Here is a 23,422-nt window from a genome sequence, read left to right as displayed (position 1 = left end):
GAGTTGTAGCGTAATGTCTGCAAAAAGGTTTGGATTGTAAATCTGGCTGGATGTTAAGACAATGACATGTCCCAGTGGCATTACAGTTGATCATATATGCATCCCTAATCTCGAACATCCCCTTAATCTCGCTTTCTTGGGACTTGCCGTACATTAATGTAATGTAGTGCATGAAATATTGACAAATGCTCTTCCCTGTCTCAGGCTTTATATGCATTGCCATAGGATTCATTAGGCAAAATGTCCTTGACGTACGAGAGGCCCTCCGAGGATCCACATGATGAGCCCAATGTTTTTTACATTGTGTCAAAACCAATCATCATCTAGGATTGTAACCCCCACCTCCTTTTAATCCAACAAGGGGCTATTCCAATACCTTTATATGTGCTTTAAACTGTACATTAATTAATTTTGGCCTTGTATCACCACCAAGGACGAATGCTCTCGGACACATACTCTGCAGACTTGCAGTATTTCTACAAATAAAGATCACATCGGTCAGGTACATAAATAATATAAGATCAGACGAGCCAGTACACCTTCCCAGAATTCTTCAGGGCATTCACGCACCTCGTGAGGACAAATATTTCATGCTCTATCCTCTCCACTCAACAGAAACATTAACCTCATCTGAGTGCAAATGTGTGTGCGTCTTCCCGAGCCGCTAGATCTGAGACCAGCTCGCCGCAATAGGCTTTCTATCACGCCTGCAGTTCCGATTGATCGTCTCTGCAATCAGCAATTAAGCCCTAGTGATCAGAGCGGTAGAGGAGGGGAGGGAGGGGGAGGAAGGGAGAGGTGGGAGGTAGCCCACCAACCCCACCCCGCTCTTCTCTTGTCAGCCCAGGAAAGGCTTCACTCAGCTGGGGTGCGTTTGGCCCGGGGCTGGGCTCACTGGTGGAGGTTAACTCCAGCATAAATAAGCATCTTTGGACTCATTACAGGGATTAGAGAGTAATTCGCCTGCGAGGAAGGAGACGACTGCCAGGGTTTTGGTACAGTTTACTACAGTCTTATAGGGGCGAGGGCCCTGGAGATTACAGAGGGAGAGAGATGGAGAGGCTGCAAAAGAGAGAAAGGCCAAGGGAAAAGAGAGGCTGGCTGTCAAGTGTGTGTATGTGCGAGAGTCAATCCAAGCCCCCGGCTGCCCCCTTGATCTTGAGCATGTTGGGGTGCTGTGAAAACGGATAATGGGAGTTAGAACGACCGGGCCTGTCTAGAGAGAAGTGTGCTGATTGTTATAACTTTCCCTCATCTCTCTCTCCTCCACTTAACTAAGTAAACACCCAAGAGGTAGCACTCTATCAATTTTAATGATGTTGAAATACAATTTAGGCACAAAATACACAACAAATGCTAATTTGGCCATGATGAGAGGCATCAGAAATTCCTCCCATTATTTATTCAGCTGACTTTCTGCATTTTTCATCAGAACAAATATTCCCATTTCAACAAACACACGCACACACACACACACACACACGTGCTAACACACAGCCAATTTGGAGCATAAATCAACACGTTCCCTCATCAAATATATGCTCTGTGTGGTTCTCTGCAGTCTGTCCGGTGCAGCAAAGACAAATAGTTCCGTCCAAAGTCCAGCCGGAGAAACGGACGGGGCAGACGACTGTCAATATATGCACACATACATTAAACACAGCAGGTCGATGTGTGTTCAGAAAAGACACTGACATCATAAAGACTGCAGGGCAGGGGACAATTCAAACTCTATATTTGATGTTTTAGTATAATTCTGTCTTCACAAAATACTTTTTCATTATAAAGTTTAATTTTTAAACCTCTTTTCTTCTAAATAAGGCAAACTTAGGTTTATTTACATAATTATACAAAGGCGGTTAATCATGTGCACGTTTAATTAAATTAACTTCTTTACACGATCACCTTCCCATCATCTCCAGCTCCATCTGTACCGGCTCCGGCTGTCCTGCCTCTGCCCCACATTTGGGACAGGTGAGGTATGCGTCTGCAATGCTGTGGCTTTTGATACAGTAATAGCAGAAGACATGTCGGCAGCCCGTCGTATGAGGCATGGTCGGCCACTCTCCGCACAGTCCGCACTCTTTCCACACACCTTGCCCTTCCATGTCTCCCTTCCCATCAGCGCTCGCTCCCCCAAAGACATACGAAGACAGCGTTGCCTTCAGTTTCCTCGTATTGATCAGCGGTAACAGGAAGATGAGGAACTCGGCAAAGCCGTGCCAGAGCAACTCGCGGTTCATGTACTGATAGGTTATGTCCCGGATCACATTGGGCTTACTGAAAACAGAGCGAGCTCCCACAATCCTTTCGGCCAGGACCGGATGGCGACCTTTTCTGAGAAACACAAGGAAGTTGATGAGACTCGCGAGCTGTGCGATACTAGAAACAAAGATCAAGCAGTTTCTGAGACCCTGTTGGAGTAAACCCCTGTTTCCGTCAGACACTCCTGGACTCAAACCTAAGCACAGCAGCAGGCTGTGGGAGCGTTCCTGAAGCCAGCTTGGACCTGTCATGAGCAAGGCCAGACCCAGCTTCTGCCTGCGGGACAGAGGTCTGTACCTGGTGGACGAGGAAAGCACGTTGTGGTAGCGTATGCTCAGTAAAGACTGTCCCACAGTGGTGCTGCTAGAGTACAGCGTGAACCTCCACAGGAGAAGCTGCAGCAGAGCCCTCAATTCAGGCTCCAGTGGGGTTAGCAGGCCGGGGCGGCAGTTCTGGAAGCACTGGGAGAACTGGGTCCATAGCAGCTGCTCGAGGGAGGAGTCTAGCTCCAGAGCATCCAACTGGCTGATGCGCAGTACGGGCGTCTGAGGGTCGACATCAGTTTGTGCACCGGAAGTTCCAGGTGACCTTTTTTGGTTGTCCTCGCTCTCCATACCTGCTGGAAAAACATAAAGGACAAGGATGTATATATCAATCACATCATAGAAACTCTGTTTCCACGGAGACGCGTAGATGGGGTAAACGGCATTTTTGGCTTGTGACGTCAGGCCGTTATCTCCTTTTGTGAGACGTCATAAATGAGGCAATATTCCTCGCAAAATGACGGATGTGACAAAAACCGCAATGCTTCTTGCCTTGCTAACAGAACTTTTTACATGTTTACACATATATGTAATATATAATAATATATAACGTGCTGTGCAAGATATGTGGTGTTGCACTTGCATATCATAGAAATACGAGTTTGATGCTTAGCCACATGCGCTTAAAGCACAAGGAGAAGCCAGCGGAGACAGACAACAGGCAGTCTCGCATCACATCCTCTGCTAGCCCTCTTAGCACACGTCGTTGTGATGATACCAGAGCGGAGAAGATTAGCCTGCTAATAACGAAAACGGTGACTGGAGATATGCTCCCATTAAGTTTTGTGGAAGGCTTCCGTGAGCTGATGCCTTTTGTAGAGCCGGAGAACAAGCCACCATCAACACTCAGAGAGTGGAAAACATGTATGAGGAAAGCGTTAACTTCCTGCAATAGATTTTATCAGACTTTTGATTGGCTGCGATTTTCTTTTTCTTCTTTGCATGACTGGGTTATATTGTTGGTGTGGCATCCTCAGGACAGTGTTTCTGTTGTGTTTTTTGTGTTTTCGTTTGGACAGGGTTTTTTTTATAACCGTGCTTGTGTGGACGGGGTTGTTTTTGGAAACAAAGGAGGAAAAATACCTGGGTACATGTAGACAAGGTCTTAGAGATACTGTATTTTTTTAGTTTTTGTTGTCATGATTGAAAAAAACAGCTTGACACTGAGGTATACAGAAGCACCTCCATAAGAGATCAGACATGTTTTTAAAAAAAGTGAAACAAGACGGAAGAGAACTATTCCCAACAACGGCCAAAGCACACAAAACAAGATCCAGGTTAAGAAAAACTGCCAAAATACATTATGAAATACCCTATAAATTAGGTAAAGACAACAACACACTTGATCTATTAAAGGCACAGACATGAACAGAATATTTACTGAGGCACAGCAACTAAAGGACAACTGGGTACTTTGGGAGGAAATGAGGCCCTGAAGGTGAGGCCCATCCTGTTAGGAAGGTTATTTTTTCTTTATACATGGGAGCGGAAATCACTTTTCACATGTAAAACCCGTCCTTAATGCAACCTTTGAGCGGGCGCAATGCAGAAAAGCAGGGGGTCTTAGACTTCTCTCTCCAGTGTATAAACACACACACACACACATAGACACACACACACAAGAGGCGAAGCCCAGGGGCTCTTGGTGCCTGCACCCTCTGGAGATAGGGGTGTGTGTACAAATCACATCACTAGGGATTAGGCTAACGGCACAGTCTCTGGTACACCGTAAACATCTGCCAAATGTGGAACAATTTTCCTCCCTCTAGAGTCGACTCCATATGGGATCTCGGCATTGTGACGTCCGGGCTATTTAGCGCTGCATACGTTTCCAAAGTGCTCACAGTCCCCCCCCCCCCAGTTTTATCTGCCCTTTCCTCAAATGAAACGCTTAAGAAGTGGGAGACTAACTAACGCAGGGAGAGACAGAGCAAGGGGCCCACAGAGCGAGAGAGAGAGAGAGAGAGAGAGACAGAGAGGCCTTTTTTTGACAGTGGCTTTTGTGTCTCGCTGAACAGGATTTGTCACGAGGCTTTAAAAGAGATTTCAGCCGGGTAAATATGGCAGTTTTGACAGAAAGGGAGAGAGAGATGATGGTCACTTTAGACGTTTCTCGAGGAGGTATGAAAAAAACATTCTAATATGCTGTGGCAATGCCGGGGTTTATTGTGGCGCACAGGACCATCTGTGTATTCATGATGTTTCAATAGAGCCAGGATACACCGTCCAACTAAGTTAGAATTAGCAAATGAATGAAAAAAGAGTGAATTCACGCTGAAGTAAGCAGGTGTGACAAATTCATTGAGGTGCATTTGAAATGCTGCCATGTTTAGCGACTACAAGCTCGCCTGTGATGGAAGTAGAGTTTGGATTAAAGAAAAAAAGACGCGGGCTGAGTGTGTATGGTAACCAATAAACAGGCGCCATTTGTTTAGCTTAATCTGAAAGTTTTTCCTTGATGGGAGAAAATTTGCAGATTATGCGCCTGTGTGTGTGTGACTGTGTGTATATTTCAACAGTAGCCTTGATCTATGCAGAGCTCTAATACAGAGCCATAGTTACACACACACACATGCAGCCAGGTGGTGGAAATCCCCGTCACAGCAGAAGCCCTCTCGGGAGAGTAAACCCGGCCGGGTCCAATATTCTTTTCAAAGCCTTTTATCGAGCAGTTTACAAGTTATGAATGAATATGTTTTATTTGGGGAAACACGGTATTGACAGCCACCTATCAATAGTAATGTGACTATTGTCAAGGGTCTGTCAATATTAATGTAATTATGATGTAGAGGGATCAGAGGGATGCCGGAGTCGGGGGCCAAGTAACATCTCCTGCCCACTGCCATATCAATAGCTGGGATTGCTATTGACAGCTTCCCTTCAGACTTGCAGCACTTGCCAAATATATAACAAGCAGACACTTCAGTCAATGCCGGCCTGCCTATAAAAATTAAGCATTTGAATTTACAGGGCTTTTGCTGCGGACAGCTGGAAATCCATGTTCCTTATGTAATAGTCAAAAGTCACAGTCAATGACAGTGTTTACAGAGTGCTGGCACGGTGTGTGTTAGAGAACAGACGCACACAGGAAGTATACGCACACAGCGGACGACAGATTTTTCCTCTCTGATGTATTCACTCAAGGGTCAACCAACCAACCGGCACAGAGGCAAAATGCCCTCTCCTGGAGAGTCGGTGGCTGAAACCAACAGAGTCGGAAAGCAGGTTAGAGGAGTTCATTGAAAAGCAACAATCACCTGAAAAGTCTACCTTTAAAAACACCTTCCTGGGAATATTAAAGGGTATTTTCATGCAGGTCAGATGAGACCTTTCTCTATCCCCATGTTCCCTGAGCCTGTGCATCTTGTTCAGACAAAGATAGTGCACTGACTCAAGGCTGACTGCCATAGCTTACAGACAACAACATCAACAACAACAACAACAATATCCAATCTAACAGGGTACACACTGCAACATAGCTTCAAGGCAAAAGGGGCCATGACCAGTGAGAGGAAGGAGAGACGAGGCAACAAAAGCGCACAGAGCTTCAGACTGAAGCCTTGCAGCTGCACCGGGTCCTCTGAAACTAGACAACGGGCTGTAATGACAGCTAACAAACAGAAAGATGGATAGACAAAGAGACAGACAAAAAAAGACAGACGCGTCAGACAACACGTCATAAAAAACCCCGAGCTGGGAGCTCTGAGCTACTGTCTACTGATACAGTGAAGGGAATAAAAACTGGGGGCAAAAATAGCTAAGGAGGAAAAATGAGAGAGGAGGGGAAAACAGATAAGCACAAACCTCTCCCTAAGAGTTGACCTTGAGACTGACGGTCACAATAAAGGAGGAGGGAACATTCCCGAAGCCCTGCGCTGAGGTGCGGGCATCCAGGGAATAGCGTATAGTCAGAGGAAGGCTGCACTTTCTTCTTGACCTTGGCTTTGGTGTCTAGGGAGGGGGGATAAGGGTGTTTAGGGCAGGGGACTAAAGACTGAGGGATATCTCTGGGGGGTTGCATTTTGCTTTTTCCGCAGCGGACAAGTGCTCTGAAGCTGCTCCCCAAGGCTATCATTCCATGCCAGTGGGAAACTGTGTGTCCAAAAGTCTCGATTTAGCTCCTGGCGGGGTGTAGTGCTCAAATTCCTAAGCACTTAGCTATGGTTGTTAGCATAATATATTTGCTGAAATAATGCATAAACGTTCACTTGGCTTTCTATGATGCTTGTAGCGAGAAATAGGCTATGCATTGGCAAAGCATGCTGGATTACAACTTTACATTTTCTTCTCTCGCTCATGTAAATTAATTTGTGTAAAAGCTCTGGTGAATAAAACCTATTTCTCTAAGCACTCCAGTCGTTTTTTCCCTCCCTCTCTCGCTCCTTCACTTTATTGCCCTTCTTTCGCCAGGAACGAGTGCGGGCCTATTAGCCATGGCCTGCTAATGTCCTCGCTATGAAAACGGATGAGAATGTCAGATTTAGAACTTTTAAGAGAGTGATGTCATACAGCAGACCACAGGCATTACGGGGACGCTAAGATTACCCAGGCGGTAACCAGACTAATTGTTATGAGTCTGTTTCATGAAAAATGAATGTGTGCAAATGCACAGAGGGGTCTTCAGGCTGTGCGTGTGTGCGTCACACACTAATGCTTTATCAAGGCTCTCCTCCTTCTCTAATCACCCAAGACTCCTCCGAGCCACGGGGTGAGGGCCAAGTTAATGCCTGAACACACCAAAAAATACACATCAGTTAGAACTGCACGTCTGACACACAAAAAAATGTACTCTGCTTAATCTGGTTTGCTCGGAAGGTAAATTATTTAAGAGAATTAATTGATTTCATGAGTATGAAGGTTGAGTATGCTAAGGCCGTATGAGTAATAAGTACAGGGGTTTGCAAAAAAACAACTTAAAAAGTAATGAAACATTTAGAGGGCAGAGAGGCACAATGAACGTGGAGGAAAAAGTGGAACAGCTAATAAATGAGAGAACTGCGATGTGTCTTTCTTAGGAGTCAATGAGAGAGCAGTGGAGCCTCAGCTCATGCAGAAAACATTTCTTAGCTTCTCTTTATGCATCGAAAACTCGGGCATAATAAAAGAGAAAACATTCTGTATGTTTTTTAATCAGTACAACAACTTATTGGTTTGTGGGAGAGGAAAGCGAGCGGAAATCAAAACTTTTTGTGTCAAATTAAATCTATAAAAATGTGAAGGCCAGGGCCGGATGACAGATTTAAAAGTTTGTTACAACAGCTAATTCACCTTATAATAGAGATGCTTCATTTAGGAATTTCTCTTTGATATGTATCTAGGAATCAATTAGGATAATTGGATTGCTGCTGTTGCAAATCATACCCTTAATGACATGTCGATGATGTTGAGATATTATCCTTTCATCTCAATTTGGAAGTTAAAGGTCTTGATTTCCTGCAAAGACACACATTGCTTGTACACGGAATCGTTACTGCTAGCGCACTTAAAAATACTGTGATACCTAGAAATAACTGAATATTTTGAATAGACTTTGACACAATCCATTTATCACACTGGATTATTCCCTGCCTGTAATAAAGACTAGTCTTAAAGGGCCAGTTTGGTGATTTTCAACCTCAGTCCTATCATGCTATTATGGGGAGCTAATGCCACAAAAAAAATGCTATTTTGCTCTGTGCCTTTGGAGGACGCTATCCACTTCTCCAATGGACCCTGGAAAACCTCCTTGCTAAATTACACTCGCTCAAAATCGTCAGGTTTGAAATGTAGCCTGCAGACCCGAAGATTTTTTAGACGATCCACCGGTATATTCTCGTCGTGTTTCGTATTCTGTACTGTTCTGAGCCATTGCCTGGAGCTATCAATGTCCTCGACTGGAAAACGGTAGTATTTCACTCCAGCTTCTCTCGCTGGGCCGTTCCTTTCAGAGGGAGGGGCGCAATGCACACTGGGTGTTGTAGGAATGTAGAATGCGTGAAACCACGAGCTGTTTGTACAACTTTCTCCACAGCTATGGTGCTAATTTCAAATGACAGTGGCTACTTCCAGGGGCGAATTGCTCCATTAAGTCTATGTAATGCTAGCTAGTAATTTTCTGTTAGCACTAAAATGAAATAAATTAACAGATCAGATAATCAATGAATTGTTGTCATTGTCATTTTGCGATGACATGCCTATTGATCAGGGCTTCTAAAATGTATTAAATAAAAAGCTTTTGCACTGTTGGTTAGAAAATAAATAAATAAATATATATATATATATATAACTTAAGCCCGTTTCTTCAGGAAATAGGCCTAAATGTATGTGCAATTTAATGCATCTTGCTCTGTTTAATGATAAAAACCATAAAGTGAATCCATTAGAGTGACTATCTTTCCAAATAAGTGCACCGATAACCCTCCTGTCTTTATCACTTCCTTTCATCTGGAAACTGCATCACCTTATGACCCTAGAGTGAGATCACAGCCCAATTTAACTTCAGTGACTCCCTTAAAAACACACTCATTACACTAAGTGTTCAGCTTGAGACATGCGCCTATACTTCAATCTCGTGCAATCAGCCGCTCCTTTTTCTCCTCATAATGACATTGTCTCTTAATTTTTTTTAGCTCATGCCCATCAGTCTTTAACAACAACAAAACCCAAATCTGCTCCATTTTGATAATAAGGCGAGAGCATTATGTGATAATCACAGAGGGGATTAGGTTTTGGCAGAGTGTGCAAGAGGAGTGCAGTCAAAGCCACTGGAAAGGAGAGATATAACCAAGAGACAGATAAGAGCAGAGGAGTGATGATTGGGATGAGAGAAATGAAGTGAGTAGTCTCTTGAAAATCAATAAGATCAACTTTGCCTTGAATCTCAATGTGGAAGGTTTTGATCTCTGGCACTGATTATTTAGGGGAATAATGGAATTATGTGCAGAGCAGTATAACATACTCTTGAAGGAGCACACTCTCACAAGGTTACCATCCAAACTTGCAGTAGGTTGATACACCTGGAGATGATTCATAATGAATACTAATTCAGGAAAGTGGTTTGGTAATTAGATGCGTATGCACTATGCATACACACATTGATAGATACCAATATATGATTTGATTTGAACTGCAAATATGCTGAGGAAAAAGGGAACAAATATAGCTTTATGCACCTAAAGCTGACACATGACAGCAACAAGGAGACGATAACATTAGACCACGAGTCTTTACAACGTATACGAAGGAGACGTGTCACATTTGAGCGTCGTGCGTAAATTCTAAGGTGTTGAGACAAATAATGTACTTGAATGTTCGCTAAATAGCACAAAGAAGATATATTTACCCAATTTTTATTCAGGGGGAAGGTGAACCTCAAAGTACTCCAGTCCTCCCTGATCCGATGCAAACAATCTACATTTCCGGGTTGTAGCAATGTACCCCGCCCCTTTAAGAAAATCATCCAATGGTGTGCAGCAACGTCAGTATTACGTAGCCAAAAGTCAAAATCAGCCAATCAGATCACAGAGCGCCAACTCAGCGGTAAACTGCAGGGGGAAGCGTCGGTCTGTGTGGAAATATTAATTTATTCAGTGTACTGTTGTAGTAACGGCACATAGCGACCAAGTTGTTGGTGAAGCCACGGTAATGAACACAAAGTAACACAGAGGATGTCTTATATGCACTAAAAATGCCATGAATTACCTTTTAGCTTGCTCTACAGCTGTCTGATACTGTAAACGATAAGGCTGTGCAAATATTAAACCAGAGTGATAAGCAGTGATTATGAGTGTTATAGCTAGTTGTCATTAGCTGTTTTAGCCAAGGAATTTGGTGCATGAGCAGTGCAGAAATGCTGAAAACTTGCACAGTAATGAGCCAAAAGACAACCACCACGCCAGAGACTGAGGAGAGCCTGACGCCGCCGGGTCAAGGTACTTTGAACCTGCTCTCTCCCTCTGGAGAAAAGAAGCTGAGTAATGACACACAGAGTCCTGTGAGTGATACAAGCTACATTAGACAGCTTTTGGAGGAGTTCAAGGATCTTTACGAACAGAGGTTGAGATGCGTTGATCTGGACCCCAGTGTAACTGGAGAGGAGCTGCTACAGGTGAGTAGATATGTTTGCAGATGTTGTAACATGAAGTTTTGCATCAACGGTAGCGTGGCCGAGCGGTCTAAGGCGCTGGATTTAGGCTCCAGTCTCTCTGGAGGCGTGGGTTCGAATCCCACCGCTGCCATTATGTCCCTGAAAATGTAACTTGTTGGACTCTTTACAACTTAACGTGCTAATGTGTTAGCTCTAAACAAAGTGGGGGTAAGTGACATGTCTGATGAGATATTGTAATGTAGTTACTTGCTAATTAAGCTGTGTCTTGAATGGAAAAAAGGCTTGTTTATTTCAGGAGGAAGGAGAGGCTCAGAAAAATTATAAAATTAAAATGTGTATACAATTCTTAAACTTTACCAACGTGATTCAAAAACACATTAAAATAATAGAAAATCGATTGCATAGCTAAAATATGTCCCCTTTAACTCACGCAGGACAATCTGCCTACATGGGCTAACAGCCCTGTACCCTGAATTTTTGTCATGTCTTCAGTCAACAGCATAAATTATGTTTTTTAAAAAGCAATTTTTTCAGATCCAAAGTCTGTACAATATTTGTAATAGTCTGCCCACATCTGTTGTCATTAGGTTATCATCCATCAGATAGAAATCAAAGCGCATCCTGTCCTCCGTGACTCGGACATCAGAAGATGACCCCGGTTCTGTCAGACAAATGACATGAGGAAGCGGAGGGGTGCTTTCATAAAGCCACAGAAGTTGTAACAGGTGGCAAATTGCATTATGTTTCCATCTGAGCGGCTCAGATCGGGAACAACAATCCACACTCATATTTAAAAAAGAGAGGTTTCTAATCATCAGGATTGTCATGTGACATCATTTAGCTGCAGAACGTAGCTTGTGTGAGCTGGGCTGTGCATCAAAGCAAGTGTAACAAGGTTTCGGAGATGGGTTTCAGTTAGCCGGCCCCAGTCGCCGGCCTGCTTAACAAGGTTACGTGTTTAGAACCCAGGAGCTCCCAAGTCCTAACGGTTGATGCGGACAGTTAATCATAGAGCTTGTCCATCTTATACACAGGGCCCATTCATCCATGAACCCATTGTAGGTTTATGATGTTTCCTAACATTGTATTTAACAATGTCCCAATCAAAGTATTGGTATTAAATATATGCTTTAGAGAAGTGTGATGGCTGCACCTGCTGCCACAATTAAAGTTGGTTCTGCTTCGTGTCTGGGGGGGGCGAACCAAGGCAGGAGGACACAAAGAGAGTATGAACAAAGTAGGAAGGTGGCAATAAATATTAAAATCAACATAAAATTAAAACCAAAAGGGAACTTATAAACCCCATCACAAGGGAGCTGTGCAGAGGCGTTCCTCTTTTCCCCCGGTGCCTTGTGGGATATATACACCAAGTGCCCGCTAGGTCAAGGGAGATAGAGTTTTCTAAGTGTTAACTCTAACACACTTATTGAAGTTTATTTGTAGTCCAGTAGGTTGTCTTTGTGTTACACCTTTGTTTACGTCCCCCTCTGTGTTCAGTTTGTCTATTGTGTCTTTGTTAGTCAGTTGAGTCAGCTCAGTTCTTTGTTAAGCTATCACCTGAGTTATATTCCGTTTATTTGACCTCTTTTATCAGCTCAGAACTTTATTGTTTATTTAGTAAAATTTCTGCTTCATTTTCAGGTAAGTAAAACATGCTTTTTTTAAATCCTCCCGCGACTCCTCGTTCCTGCCAGCTTAGTCCCCTACATAGTGGATGTATTTTCAGTTTGACACCTTAAAATGCAATGTCAACCCTAGAATGTTGTCTTAGATACTGTCACATCTGCCACCTTTGTGAAGTTACTCTCCCTGAAGCTATACATCAGTATTATATTATGCGTCAGGGGATGGTATAAACTGCTTGTTGACTTTTGTGGCTGTAGGGGACAGACATTCATGAACACAGATATACAGGTGCTCCTCTAAGGCAAAATAATTCTAAAATTCAGTGGCACTCCCTTTTATCACAGAGGCAATGATTGTAAATGTGGGCTATCTGGCTACTTACAATCCCTTAAAGCAAGTGCACAAACGTGTTTTCTTAACTGAGATCAAAGACTAAAAAGACTGCACTGAAGCATGGTAAGGATTTGATACATTATGTCAGATGTGGAGCATGTTTAGGTGACCTATTTTTTGCAAACAATAAAATGCAACCTTAGACACAATTCTTCCAGACATGAAGCAGAAACAGGGAATAACATCTTTCTAAACCAGCCCTAACCACTGAGTAACAAAGCATGCTTGCCTCCTCACGAAGTACTTCTTTCCTTCTAATAATTCAGAGGTCATCCTTTCATTGTAGGCTGCTCAGTGAAAACCAATATCTGCTTTTCAAAGAGTACAGGACTATCTGACCTCCTTGTCTGGCAGGACTAGTTTTATATAACTGTTTTGGATTATTGTGAAGTAAAAGAAATGTTTTAAATTTCAAACCGAGTCAATACCACTCGAAAAGTGATGCTTCATGATGGAAGAAAGCCTCTGATTTAGACGGAAAATTCACCTCTGGTCTAAACTCCTACTAAAAACAAGGATATAGTTGTAGTATATGTTTTCTTAAAGACCAGCTCCAGTCCTGTCTTATGACATATAAAATGCTCTGCTTGAAATACTAAATTGTGTCTGATATTTCTTTTTCTGAAAATTCGTTTAGTTACCTTTTCCCTCATTAAACATTTCTGAATCTGCATAAGCCCCGCCCACTATGTGCATTTCCAACTGTCCGCTCCGTCGTGAAAACAAAACATGTCTCTGGTTGAGTGGCAACTTGTTGAAACTTAGCAAGCTTGAAATGTAGTAATTAGTAGTCGTAACGTTAACGTAAGTAGTCAGTAATGAGTTTGCAAAAATTACAATGACGGTTACAGCTGGCTTGCGCATCGCCGACTTGGTTGTCATAGGTTGCACATAATGACATACATAGTGTCACCCCGTCCATTAACGGGATTGGCTCCTTAGGTTTGTGACGTCTCAAACCTGCCAATGTGAAAACGTGTTGTTCAGCCTGTCCTTAGTACACTGCAGGTTAAAAGCAGACAGGCCCAGCCATGGAGATGACTGCTTATGTTGTCCCTGATATGTAGCACATGAGAAACACCACATGGAGATGTTTACAAGGTTAAACACTTGATTTTCACTGGAGGGGGTCTTTTAATAAACCTATGTAGAGTGAGTGAAATCTTTGGTGATTCCTACTCCAACTACTTTTTGGAGCAGAAGATATATATGAGCCTGTAGCCATTAGCACTAGTTTTCACCATCACTGCAATTTCTGCTATAGTCTTCAAATGTGTTTTTGTCACAAAGTAAAGTGAACCTGCTCTGTGAGACTCTAACCCCATGTATTTCCCAGTTCAGTCAGATTCCTAATCTCAGTGGGACCACCAGTAAAACACAAGGGTTTGATAAAACTAAATAACACATACATTTTCAGTTCCTGTTATCCTGTTTGTCTGGGGAGCTCTCATGTGTCCCTTGTGAGGAGGTGTATATTTCCTGTTTTGTGTGAAGTGATATCTGACATCACTTTGACGTTTGATGAATCTCAGGGATCTTATGCATCTCACTCCTGTAATCTGTCAATTTGAAAAACGCTGATTTGCCAAGAGAGAGTGCTACATTTATAGGTCAGCGCAGATGACTTACTGTCTCTAAGGAGCTACGTTCATATTGCAGCTAATTTGCAGTTGCGATTTATGTTGGTAGGCAACTTTTTGCTCCAAATGTAGGAGGCAGTGTAACTGATATATAGAAATTTGCAGCGGGAAAATTGGCCTAGATGGATTGATTTGGTGATACTGTGTGTCTCTGATCTTCCTCTTACCTGAACATTATCTTTCAAAATATGTGTCGACTACTTCCTTATTTCAAACAGCAGATTATTTTAGTTTGTTAATTTTGTCAGACTTAGTATAGCCTATAATAGAATCAAACTACCTGGTGCTACTGTCGGCATGTTAAAACTAAGCAAATAAACCACTGTTTGATCCTGCTCTGCTGTTATTCTTGCAGAAGAAAGTGAATTTCCTGCAGACTTATGTGAATGACCTCGCAGACCAGAACCAGGTGCTGCTTCAGACCATTGAGGATCTGCAGAAGGAAGCCGGCTGCACGGTGCCTAATGTGGGAACGGAGCTGCGCACGTCTGATCGCATTTTGGACGTAAGGTTTTATAAATGTTTTACAGCATCATCACTTCAGCTCGTCCAGAAAGATTATCATTACTTTCTTTGTAAATATATTTTAAACATATTTACAGTACACTTTATAATGTGTATTTTATAATTAGATATCTGCAATATTTATATATAAAAAATACAGGAGATTATACCAGCTAAATGCAGTTTCTTTTCATGTCCATATATGCAATTAACAATCATACTGTTTCTTATTTGGGACTTTGAAGTCTATTTGCTTCTAACAAAACAAAAACCCTCTCCTACTTTTACCACACTTGGTTCAGACTCTGACACCTACATGGAAAGGTAGAGAGTACAGTTGGAGCGACGCATTCTTTATAAAATAAATACAGATTGTGGGCTGCAGTTATGTTATTTATACGGTATGTCATCAACCATGTCTAATGGTGTTAAAATGTATGTTTAATTAGTGCGAGCAGCCCGGTGACAGTAACTTTTAGAAAGGAAAACTTGCCCGCTCCATGACTGGTCCATTTATGTAATCACAGCGTCAACCAGAGGTGCCGCTGTTAACAGAAAGATAATCTGGGCTCCGGTACGTGAGGTGGCTTATAAGTGAGAGTCGGCTATTCCGGCTACCAGCAGCACCTCGTCCTGGTGCTGGTTAATGTTTCGGCTACATAAATAGACCGTTCACGGAGCGGACGTGCCGTGGAGTGTTTTACTTTTAGCGGCCACACCTGCAGCACAAACAGAGCGTGAGGTTGTGTGTGCCAACAGGAAGCAGGAGATGCGAGTTTTGGTGCTTGCTTACAGTTTACAGGCAGGTGACACACACACACACACTCTGCAGCGGTCAGATCTCTGTGTGCTCTGTTGAAGAGCTGCACTAATGTGATATCAGACGACTTCTCCTGTGGATTAGTCATGGAGGTTTTTCGTTCTGCACCGAGCAACAGAAAAGTAGCAGCTTGACGTATTTCACTTAATTCGCTTCACTATCGCACGTCCTGCTATGTGACTATTGCATGTGTGCACATCGGGATGGTTAAACGATATATCGTGCAGCCCTAGTGCGCCCACGCATGTATGAAAAAAGAGCATTAAATATTTGTAAGCTAAAAGTAAAAGAAACATCCGCCTCAATTGTCCTGGCAAAATTAATTTTGGGTTCAAACCGTGATACTTAACCCTTTAGTTGTACAAATAAATGTACTTATATCCGTTATACCTGCTCTTCTTTTTAGCCAGGGACATTTAGCTGTATTATATTTAATAAGTGAAGCAGTATTTAAATAGAAATGAATGTCTACTTATATGCTCCATCCTTGTATTTAAACCACGCATGCATAAACACAACAGTGGTAAAAAGCTTTAACAAGCAGGAGAGAGAAAAACAGCTCATGGCTTTCTTTTCTATTCTGCAGAACCTTTGTCCCCGACCATTCTTTGTTTGTGTGCACTATTCGAGGCCAAGTCCTCTTTGCCTTTACTGAATCCAATCAGTGGAGATCACACTGAATGCGGTTCACAGTCCAAGTCCATCAAAATCCTTATTGTTTAGACAGAATAATATCACTATATAGAATAATGGCAATAGAGAAAAGCAATTAGGACAAGCATGGAGGCGTGTAATAGTCTTTAAGCATAATGGCAGAAATTCTTTGTGGAGACCTTTTTGTAAAGATACAGTGAACTCTACAGGATAAGCTGCATGTAAACTAAGAAAGGAGTCAAACAGAGAGAGGTCCTCTGTTATTATCTTTTAAATGTGTGGCCCCAGCCGTTCTCCGGAGGAAACCACAAATTATCGTTCTTTCTTATTGGGGCCGAAGGTGGAAATTTGTGTGCAGGACTGCTGTCATGTTTTCTTTTCAAGATTTCATCAACACAAGCCAGGACGATAAAGGCATCTCCACCACTTCATGTAGTGACCTTAAGGTATTGTTCCATCTCAGTTTTGTCCAGGCGTCTATCAATATTCGCTCCTCTGAGTGGATTTTTTTTTGCACACAGGAAAGTAATTATGGCCTATTATACATCAAAGTACTTATCTGCTATTATGGAGTAGGTCAGAGGGTTAGCTTTGTGTGCTCCCTACATTGTTCACAAAGGTCAATGGTCTCAGCATTCAAAGCTGTCCATTTTAACTTTCATCAATTTAAAACTTAATTTTCTTCTCTGACAAAAAGTCACCATCACAATATCTTCCCAGGGCTTTGTCAGATGCCTTTACTGTAGAGGATGTACACTATTGCAAACTACAATACATGCCTACAGAACTGGTGAGAATGGCCTTTTGCAGTGTTTGTGTCTTGCAGAATAATAACATTACACGTAAAGGATAATAGGTTATGGAAGTATAATAGAACAGATATAATGACATTATCATAGTTTTTTTTGGGGTGTGACAAGAGCAACTAAACATGGCACATAAAGGGACACATGTGCGGGAACATCGCAGCGCGCCTCCGTGCTATCGACCCATCTTCCGAGCTTTTGAATCTCCATTTTCACCCGCCTTCAACGATGCTCTCACTGTCTGTTTATGCTACTTTGTGTGTTTTCAGGGTCTAGATTGGTAAACAAATACAAACAAATGGACTGCCTCACTCAACAGTCTATTAGGAATGGTCAGGGGACAACAGTGTGTTTCTGCTCTGATGTCCATAATGTGAAATCCAATCAAATGAAGAGCATTTAGAGCTACTTATGGACCGTTCCACCATGTAAACGATGCAATGAGCTCTGTAATAGGAGCTCGGCTAACGTCTGATTGAATCGTAGTGTATGGTCTTGTTGATGCACAATAGGGTTGAACTTTAATGGACACTAAACAGAGTTTGTTTTGCGGTCATATTATCATGAAATCCAAGGCTTGTGTTCTCTATTCTAGGCTGCTGTAATTAGCCTGTTGTCTATTTATCATAGACGGATGGATATAGCATCCTCTTTACCCCTCATACAATACAAACACAAGTGGAACAACACCCTCTTTTAACCTTAAGTAAGCTGTAGCTACAAGCTCTCACGGCAATAGAGTCCATCCTCTTGTGTAGTCGTGTGGTACTTATTGATGCAGGTAATTATGGATTTTGCAGGCTGTATATGGTCGGTTGTTCCAGTGGCAGCTGGATAAAAGAGCATTGTTTCACTCGGAGAATCTGTATTAGTGCTGGTGTAGGCTTCCAGTCCTTGTGGCGCTCTGGCCAGTATCAGATTCTATAGTTAGCCTGCTTTCCAGCTCGTGAAAAAATGAAAGGAAAATGCTGAACTTTCTTTGTGTCATTCTGTTGCAATAAAACCATTATTATGAGTCTTAGGAGGACACTTCTGGGAAACTTTCTTCTAGTAATTTCCTTCAATTTTCTGGGTTATACTCTTGTTTGACATTTTGGCAGCTTAAGGATTAGTAATCATATAATGCAATAAAATTGGCACTTTATGATCTCTGTAGAAATGTTTTTTCCACTTGCGTTATTCCAGGCAGGTCACAGGCACAAGGGCAGCTACAGAACAATTTCAGGAGCTGGCGGCGGTTCAGGATCTTGCAAGGAGACACTTTTGTTGGACAGATGGTTGTCGGAGGAGGCATAAAGCACCCCCCTTTAATTAGAGAGGTATAATTAGGAACACAAAAATAACCAGCCTCAAAGTTAATATGCCGTCTTATTTTTGCCTCTCTAACAGCAGACTGCAGACATTAGGAGGGTTGTACCTCAGAATTCTTCTGTCCAGGCTATGTTCTAAATTTCAAATAATTAAAGGGACAGTTTGGATTTTTGGACACCAAGTTGTATTAAATACTTGCTACTAGTGTAGTGGATGCAAAGCTATTAACTTACTCATTGAGTCCAGTGGTCGGAGTTCTGGACGGTTCTGAATGTAGAATAAGTAGTTCCGGTGAGATGCCAGGGTCATGAAACCAAAAAGTTTTACCCTACAAAAACAACACGCAGGCAATGGTGATCCATTTCCAACACAAAATCATCATCTGGCAGGCTGGTTTCTCAGGTAAGCCGACCTAGTAGCTGTTTCACGTTGATTCTGACTGACTGAGCGACAACCGGCCTGCCGCAGGCGTAGTGATACTGGATTGTTCAAGAGAGAAAGTAGTGCCAAAAAAAGGCGCAGTATAGGAAATCCTATGATGATGATTTCGTGTTGGAAATGGATCACCATTGCCTGCATGTTGTTTTTGTAGGTTAAAACTATTTGTTCCCTTTCAGTCACTCAGTACAGCACATATAATATAGGAGATCACACCCTTACTATATGTGTCGTACCTCGTTCTTCTTCAGGGAACGGAAGTTATAGTCATAACATTTTCGTTCCCTTTCAGTCAATTCAGTTGGTACAACACATACTGTAAGGGCGTGATATTCCGTACTTTATGTGTTGTACCTGGTTCCTCTCCTTCAGGGAACAGAAGTTATAGTCATAACATTTCGTTTTCATGACCCTGGCATCTCGTCGGAACTACTCATTCTACATTCGGAACCGGCCAGAACTCCGACCACGGGACTCAGTGAGTAAGCTTACAGCTTTGCATCTGCTACACTACTAGCAAGTATTTCATACAACTTGGTGTCTAAAAATCTGAACTATCCCTTTAAGTCTACCTCGTGTAATTCACTATGTACGTCACGAAGTGAGCTTTTGACGATAAGATCAAAAGATCAAAAAAGGATTGCATGAGATTTTATTGAATTTTATGTATTTTCCTAATTGGTTATTTGGCTGTTATAATTTGATTTCTCTAAATGACGTCTTTACAAGGAGTCCATCTGTTGATAGGTCTTTAAAAAATGTGTGTGTGTAGATTATGTGCCCTCTTCCTGTGTGTGTGTGTTTGTCTTTTGGTTAGATGTTTTAATTCCCTGAGTTTAGCCCCTGGCCTGCAGGGCAGTACGGGGGACTGTGAAGGCCTGAGGGGGATCAGTGTAGATCAGTACAGATCAGTAGGGATCATTTGGGATCACTGGCCCTCTCTTTGATCCACTCATCCTGTCATCTCACCATTCCCACACAATTCTCAACTTATTACCATACCCGGCGCAGCAATAACACCCACATGTTAGTAAACAGCTCTTTTAGACGTGTTGGTACTTTGTTGTGCTGGGCTTAAATTGGAATATTCCATCTGCTTTGCTTGTTAGCTTTCATTGCTTATAATAGCGAGGGTTAACAAAGAAGACCTAATTTCTTTCTTCTTATTTGTTTCCGAGAAGAAACAAATAGGTTAAAACAAGTGTCGAGTACAAATTTGCCAACTGCATGCTGGGAATATCTCCAGCTGTGATGAGAGTCTCCAATTTTTTTTGTGTGTGATTCACAAAGTGGCTATTTATGACATTCCCCGTAAATGGCGGAACAGGGGCTATTAAAATCTTTAGGCTCAGGAACCAAATGAGAAAATTGGTCTCATGACTTAATCCACGCTAATGAGAACATAATTTTTCCTGTCATGTGGACGACTCGCCGTAGTCGCGCTCTTAAGACCCATTCTGCTGTGGTTCAACAAAACAGTACATAAAAGAAGAAGTTATGATTCAGCTGCAGGGGGAAAACTTCTTGATTGCTAAAGGAGGAACTTTTCTGAATTAACAAAACATCCCTCTTTTTATAATGACCCAAACATTTTGACTTTAGCTGTCGGGGTGTAACGGATCACGAAACCTCTGGTTCGGAACATGTCACGGTTTTTAAGTCACGGATCGGATCATATTTCGGATCAGCAAGACAAAAAAAAGATATTCATAATAACTGTTACACTCCCTATGACCGTCACTCTTCATCTAAACAAATGCAGCTTAATGTATAAAATCGGACTACAACAGTCTTAATTATTAAAAGCTGCATCTTTTCAATATCAGTATCAGTGGGACCCATCATAAGCAAACATTACAAACTCAAAACATAAATCCTTCTGTAGTCTAGTGCATAACAAGTGTGCTATAATCTACCAAAACAAGGTTTTTAGATAGCAGCGGCTACATTTAACATGCAAAGCGTCCACAGCAGACAATCACAAGCTAGGGTTAGCATCGCGGTCGAGCTTGTTTAAGGTTGGATATTCGACTGACTTTGGTGTCTGTCGAATATCCAAATTTACATCCCAACCCAGTCTTGTGGCAGCCGCTGCGTAAACGTTTTTTTCCCCCCAAAACTGTTGTGATAACGTTCTACCACGGCATCTATGCAGTATCGTTTATGTCTGCATGACACCTCTGATCATTACAAATATGAGTCAAACATAACATTCAGTCTTGTCTCTTTTCACTGCAACTCTGCATAAGGATTTAAAGGCAGCAAAAAAAACGTATATGATGTTAAACTTTGCATTGATCTACGGATCGCATGCGTTCTGAACCGTGGGGAAGAATGCGTACGGATCGCGGATACACTATGATCCGTTACACCTCTATTTAGCATGTTTGTTAGCTTATTAACCACCCATACAGATGCATTAGCTTTAATCTGTTTCTATGCGGTGACACAAATATTTCTGTCCCTCTTTTCCCAGCTAGCTTAATTCTCATTGCATTATTGATACATTTTATTTGCTATAAGTTATTATGAGCATAATTAGACTGGCTAGTCTGTATTGCATTCATGCTTTGGCAGATCTAAACATGGCGTCGTAGTAGTGACTTCTTTGCTCCAACCAAAGAGAGAAGGTGGAAACTCATTTCAGGTCTGCATTAAAAACAGTCTCTGAACTCTGTGACCTGTATCACCCCCACCCCCCCTTCACTCTCTCTGTATGCTTGTGTAGGAGCTGCTTGGAGCCATCGCAGGACAGAGAGTGAGAAAGGGAGAGCACAGGAGGTCAGGGGGTTGCGATGGTTGACTATGCTAATGCTGTTGTTAATGACTTTGCTGTGAGTGATAATTGATCGTCTTCATTACCATATTAACTTCACTGCCCCCCCTCCTCTCCTAGACCCCCCCGCAACTCCCAGTCTCTCACTATGCGGTAATGGATGCCCCCGTTTGATCTTTCAAATAATGAACTAATTAGCTTAATTAAAATCAATAGAGGTGCCAATACCAGGTTACACATTTCAGGGATGCCGTCTCTATCTGCAGGGAAAGGAATTTTCAGAATGAGAGGGCGAGAGAGGATGGATGGCAGGGGGTAAACGGAGCAATATATAAACAACAGGAAGGATGGATAAAGGGATAAAGGTGAGGAGCGAAGCCAGAAAGCGAGATGGACAGACAGAATTAATTATTTGGAAAACGACAATAAGATGTACAAAAAAGTGCAACCAGACAAAAAGGAAGTAAGTTAGATAATGGCTGTTTAAAGTTCAAAGACGGTAAAATCTAAGAGGTAAAATGTAAAAAAAGTGGACAAGGACGACGACAAGAAAGACGGAGAAAAAGCGATAGAAAACGTCTGAGGAAAGGGGGGAGCCGAAGAGAGGGGATACTAAACGAGAGAGAGAGAGGGCGAAAGAGGTTCCTAATGCTGATTTATGAGTGCTTGACGGTCGTTAGCTGGAATAAATGGCTTGTAGGAGTGGCTAGAGCATTACTCCCTGTACAGGATACTAAGTGCATTGTAAGGTCAGCCATAAGGCCAAACTTACATATGTAGTGCACTGCCCTTGTAAACCTTTGTTAATATATCAGCCGGAGGATGGGACTGTAACTCGTCCGTCTGATACACTGCAGAGACGGTGGCTCCCCGACCTGTACGGTGATTATTTTCATTTAGATTTAACGTAGGAAAAAATCAAAAGCAGAGAGAATTTGTACAGCTGGACAACACAAACACGTATGAGTGTGATCGGCTAATATCAATTAAATTATATTTGATTGTCAAGAAATGAATCCATAAGAAATTTCAATTTCAATATTCAATTAAACAGAACCTGTTGGAAGGTTTTTCAAGTGTTTTGTCTCCTAGCTTTGTATCAATGTAAGTATTAGTTTGGACTGTTAGAAGATATCACCCTCTGTGAAACAGTGATTGGTAACTTCACTGTTTTGTGACATTATATTAAGTCAACCACGGGCTGGACCCAGTGACCGTCATCACTGCCATTTTATTTTTAAATATAGACGCAGTGATGTTGCAACCGGCAACTCTCTGCGCATCTAATCGGTGCAGACGAGCCCGTGTGCAGTCTTGCGGCTACAACAACAACTAGCCCATCACCAAGGATTTCTTTTCAACAATTAAAGGAGCAATTCGTCCCTGGAAAAAGCCACCATCAGTCAAAGCTGGTGTTCTCTGTAATCGATACAAGCAATAATAATTGAAATTGGCGCCATAGCTGTGGAAAAAGTTTTGCAAACAGCTCATGGTTTCTCCCGTTCTACTGTCCTACAACACCCAGCGTGCATTGTGCCCCTCCCTCTGAAAGGAATTGGAGTGAAATACTACCGCTTCCGCTGCAGGCAATACGACGAGAATATATCGGTGGATCGTCTAAAAAATCTGGTCTGTAGTCTACATTTCAAACCTGACAATTTTAAAGGAGACATGACATCGGATGCGGGCATCCTAGATTGAGAAAGTGTAGTTTAGCGAGCTCCATGGCCATCAACAGATGATGTGTTTTACGTAGTGTGTTGGAGGTTTTCCAGGGCCC

At 42.3% G+C, this 23,422-nt stretch overlaps 2 protein-coding genes and 1 non-coding gene across 3 annotated transcripts in view; 2 read left to right on the top strand and 1 right to left on the bottom strand.

The window, feature by feature from the left end:
- Positions 1 to 1,305: 1,305 nt before the first annotated feature.
- pex2 (peroxisomal biogenesis factor 2) lies at positions 1,306 to 9,981 on the bottom strand. The gene is made up of 2 exons (XM_069667635.1): positions 9,910 to 9,981; positions 1,306 to 2,884 (listed from the first exon to the last, which is right to left on the bottom strand). The coding sequence occupies exon 2, from the start codon at positions 2,877 to 2,879 to the stop codon at positions 1,902 to 1,904; it is 978 nt and encodes a 325-aa protein (XP_069523736.1). The 5' UTR covers positions 2,880 to 2,884; positions 9,910 to 9,981; the 3' UTR covers positions 1,306 to 1,901.
- A 456-nt stretch (positions 9,982 to 10,437) lies between these two features.
- The window catches only part of LOC138596230 (myosin heavy chain, skeletal muscle-like), a 111,205-nt gene continuing 98,220 nt past the window's right edge, over positions 10,438 to 23,422 (top strand). Inside the window, exons 1-2 of the mRNA XM_069667853.1 lie at positions 10,438 to 10,674; positions 14,689 to 14,838. Coding sequence (XP_069523954.1) covers positions 10,438 to 10,674; positions 14,689 to 14,838 — 387 coding nt within the window. The remainder of the gene's footprint in view (positions 10,675 to 14,688; positions 14,839 to 23,422) is intronic.
- On the top strand, positions 10,723 to 10,804 carry trnal-uag (transfer RNA leucine (anticodon UAG)). The gene has a single exon. It is a non-coding gene; the product is annotated as a tRNA-Leu (tRNA).

The sequence above is a fragment of the Semicossyphus pulcher genome, unplaced genomic scaffold (assembly GCF_022749685.1).
Source record: "Semicossyphus pulcher isolate SPU_LCO1_2020_fin unplaced genomic scaffold, fSemPul1.0.p SCAF_18, whole genome shotgun sequence".
In the NCBI taxonomy this organism is placed as follows: Eukaryota; Metazoa; Chordata; class Actinopteri; order Labriformes; family Labridae; genus Semicossyphus; species Semicossyphus pulcher.
The sequence above is the reverse complement of the archived record's forward strand: the minus strand, read 5'-3'. Positions and strand labels throughout refer to the sequence as shown.

Coding starts and splice junctions, on each gene's coding strand:
- pex2 (XM_069667635.1), bottom strand. CDS start 2,879: ATGGAGAGCGAGGACAACCAAAAAAGGTCACCTGGAACTTCCGGTGCA.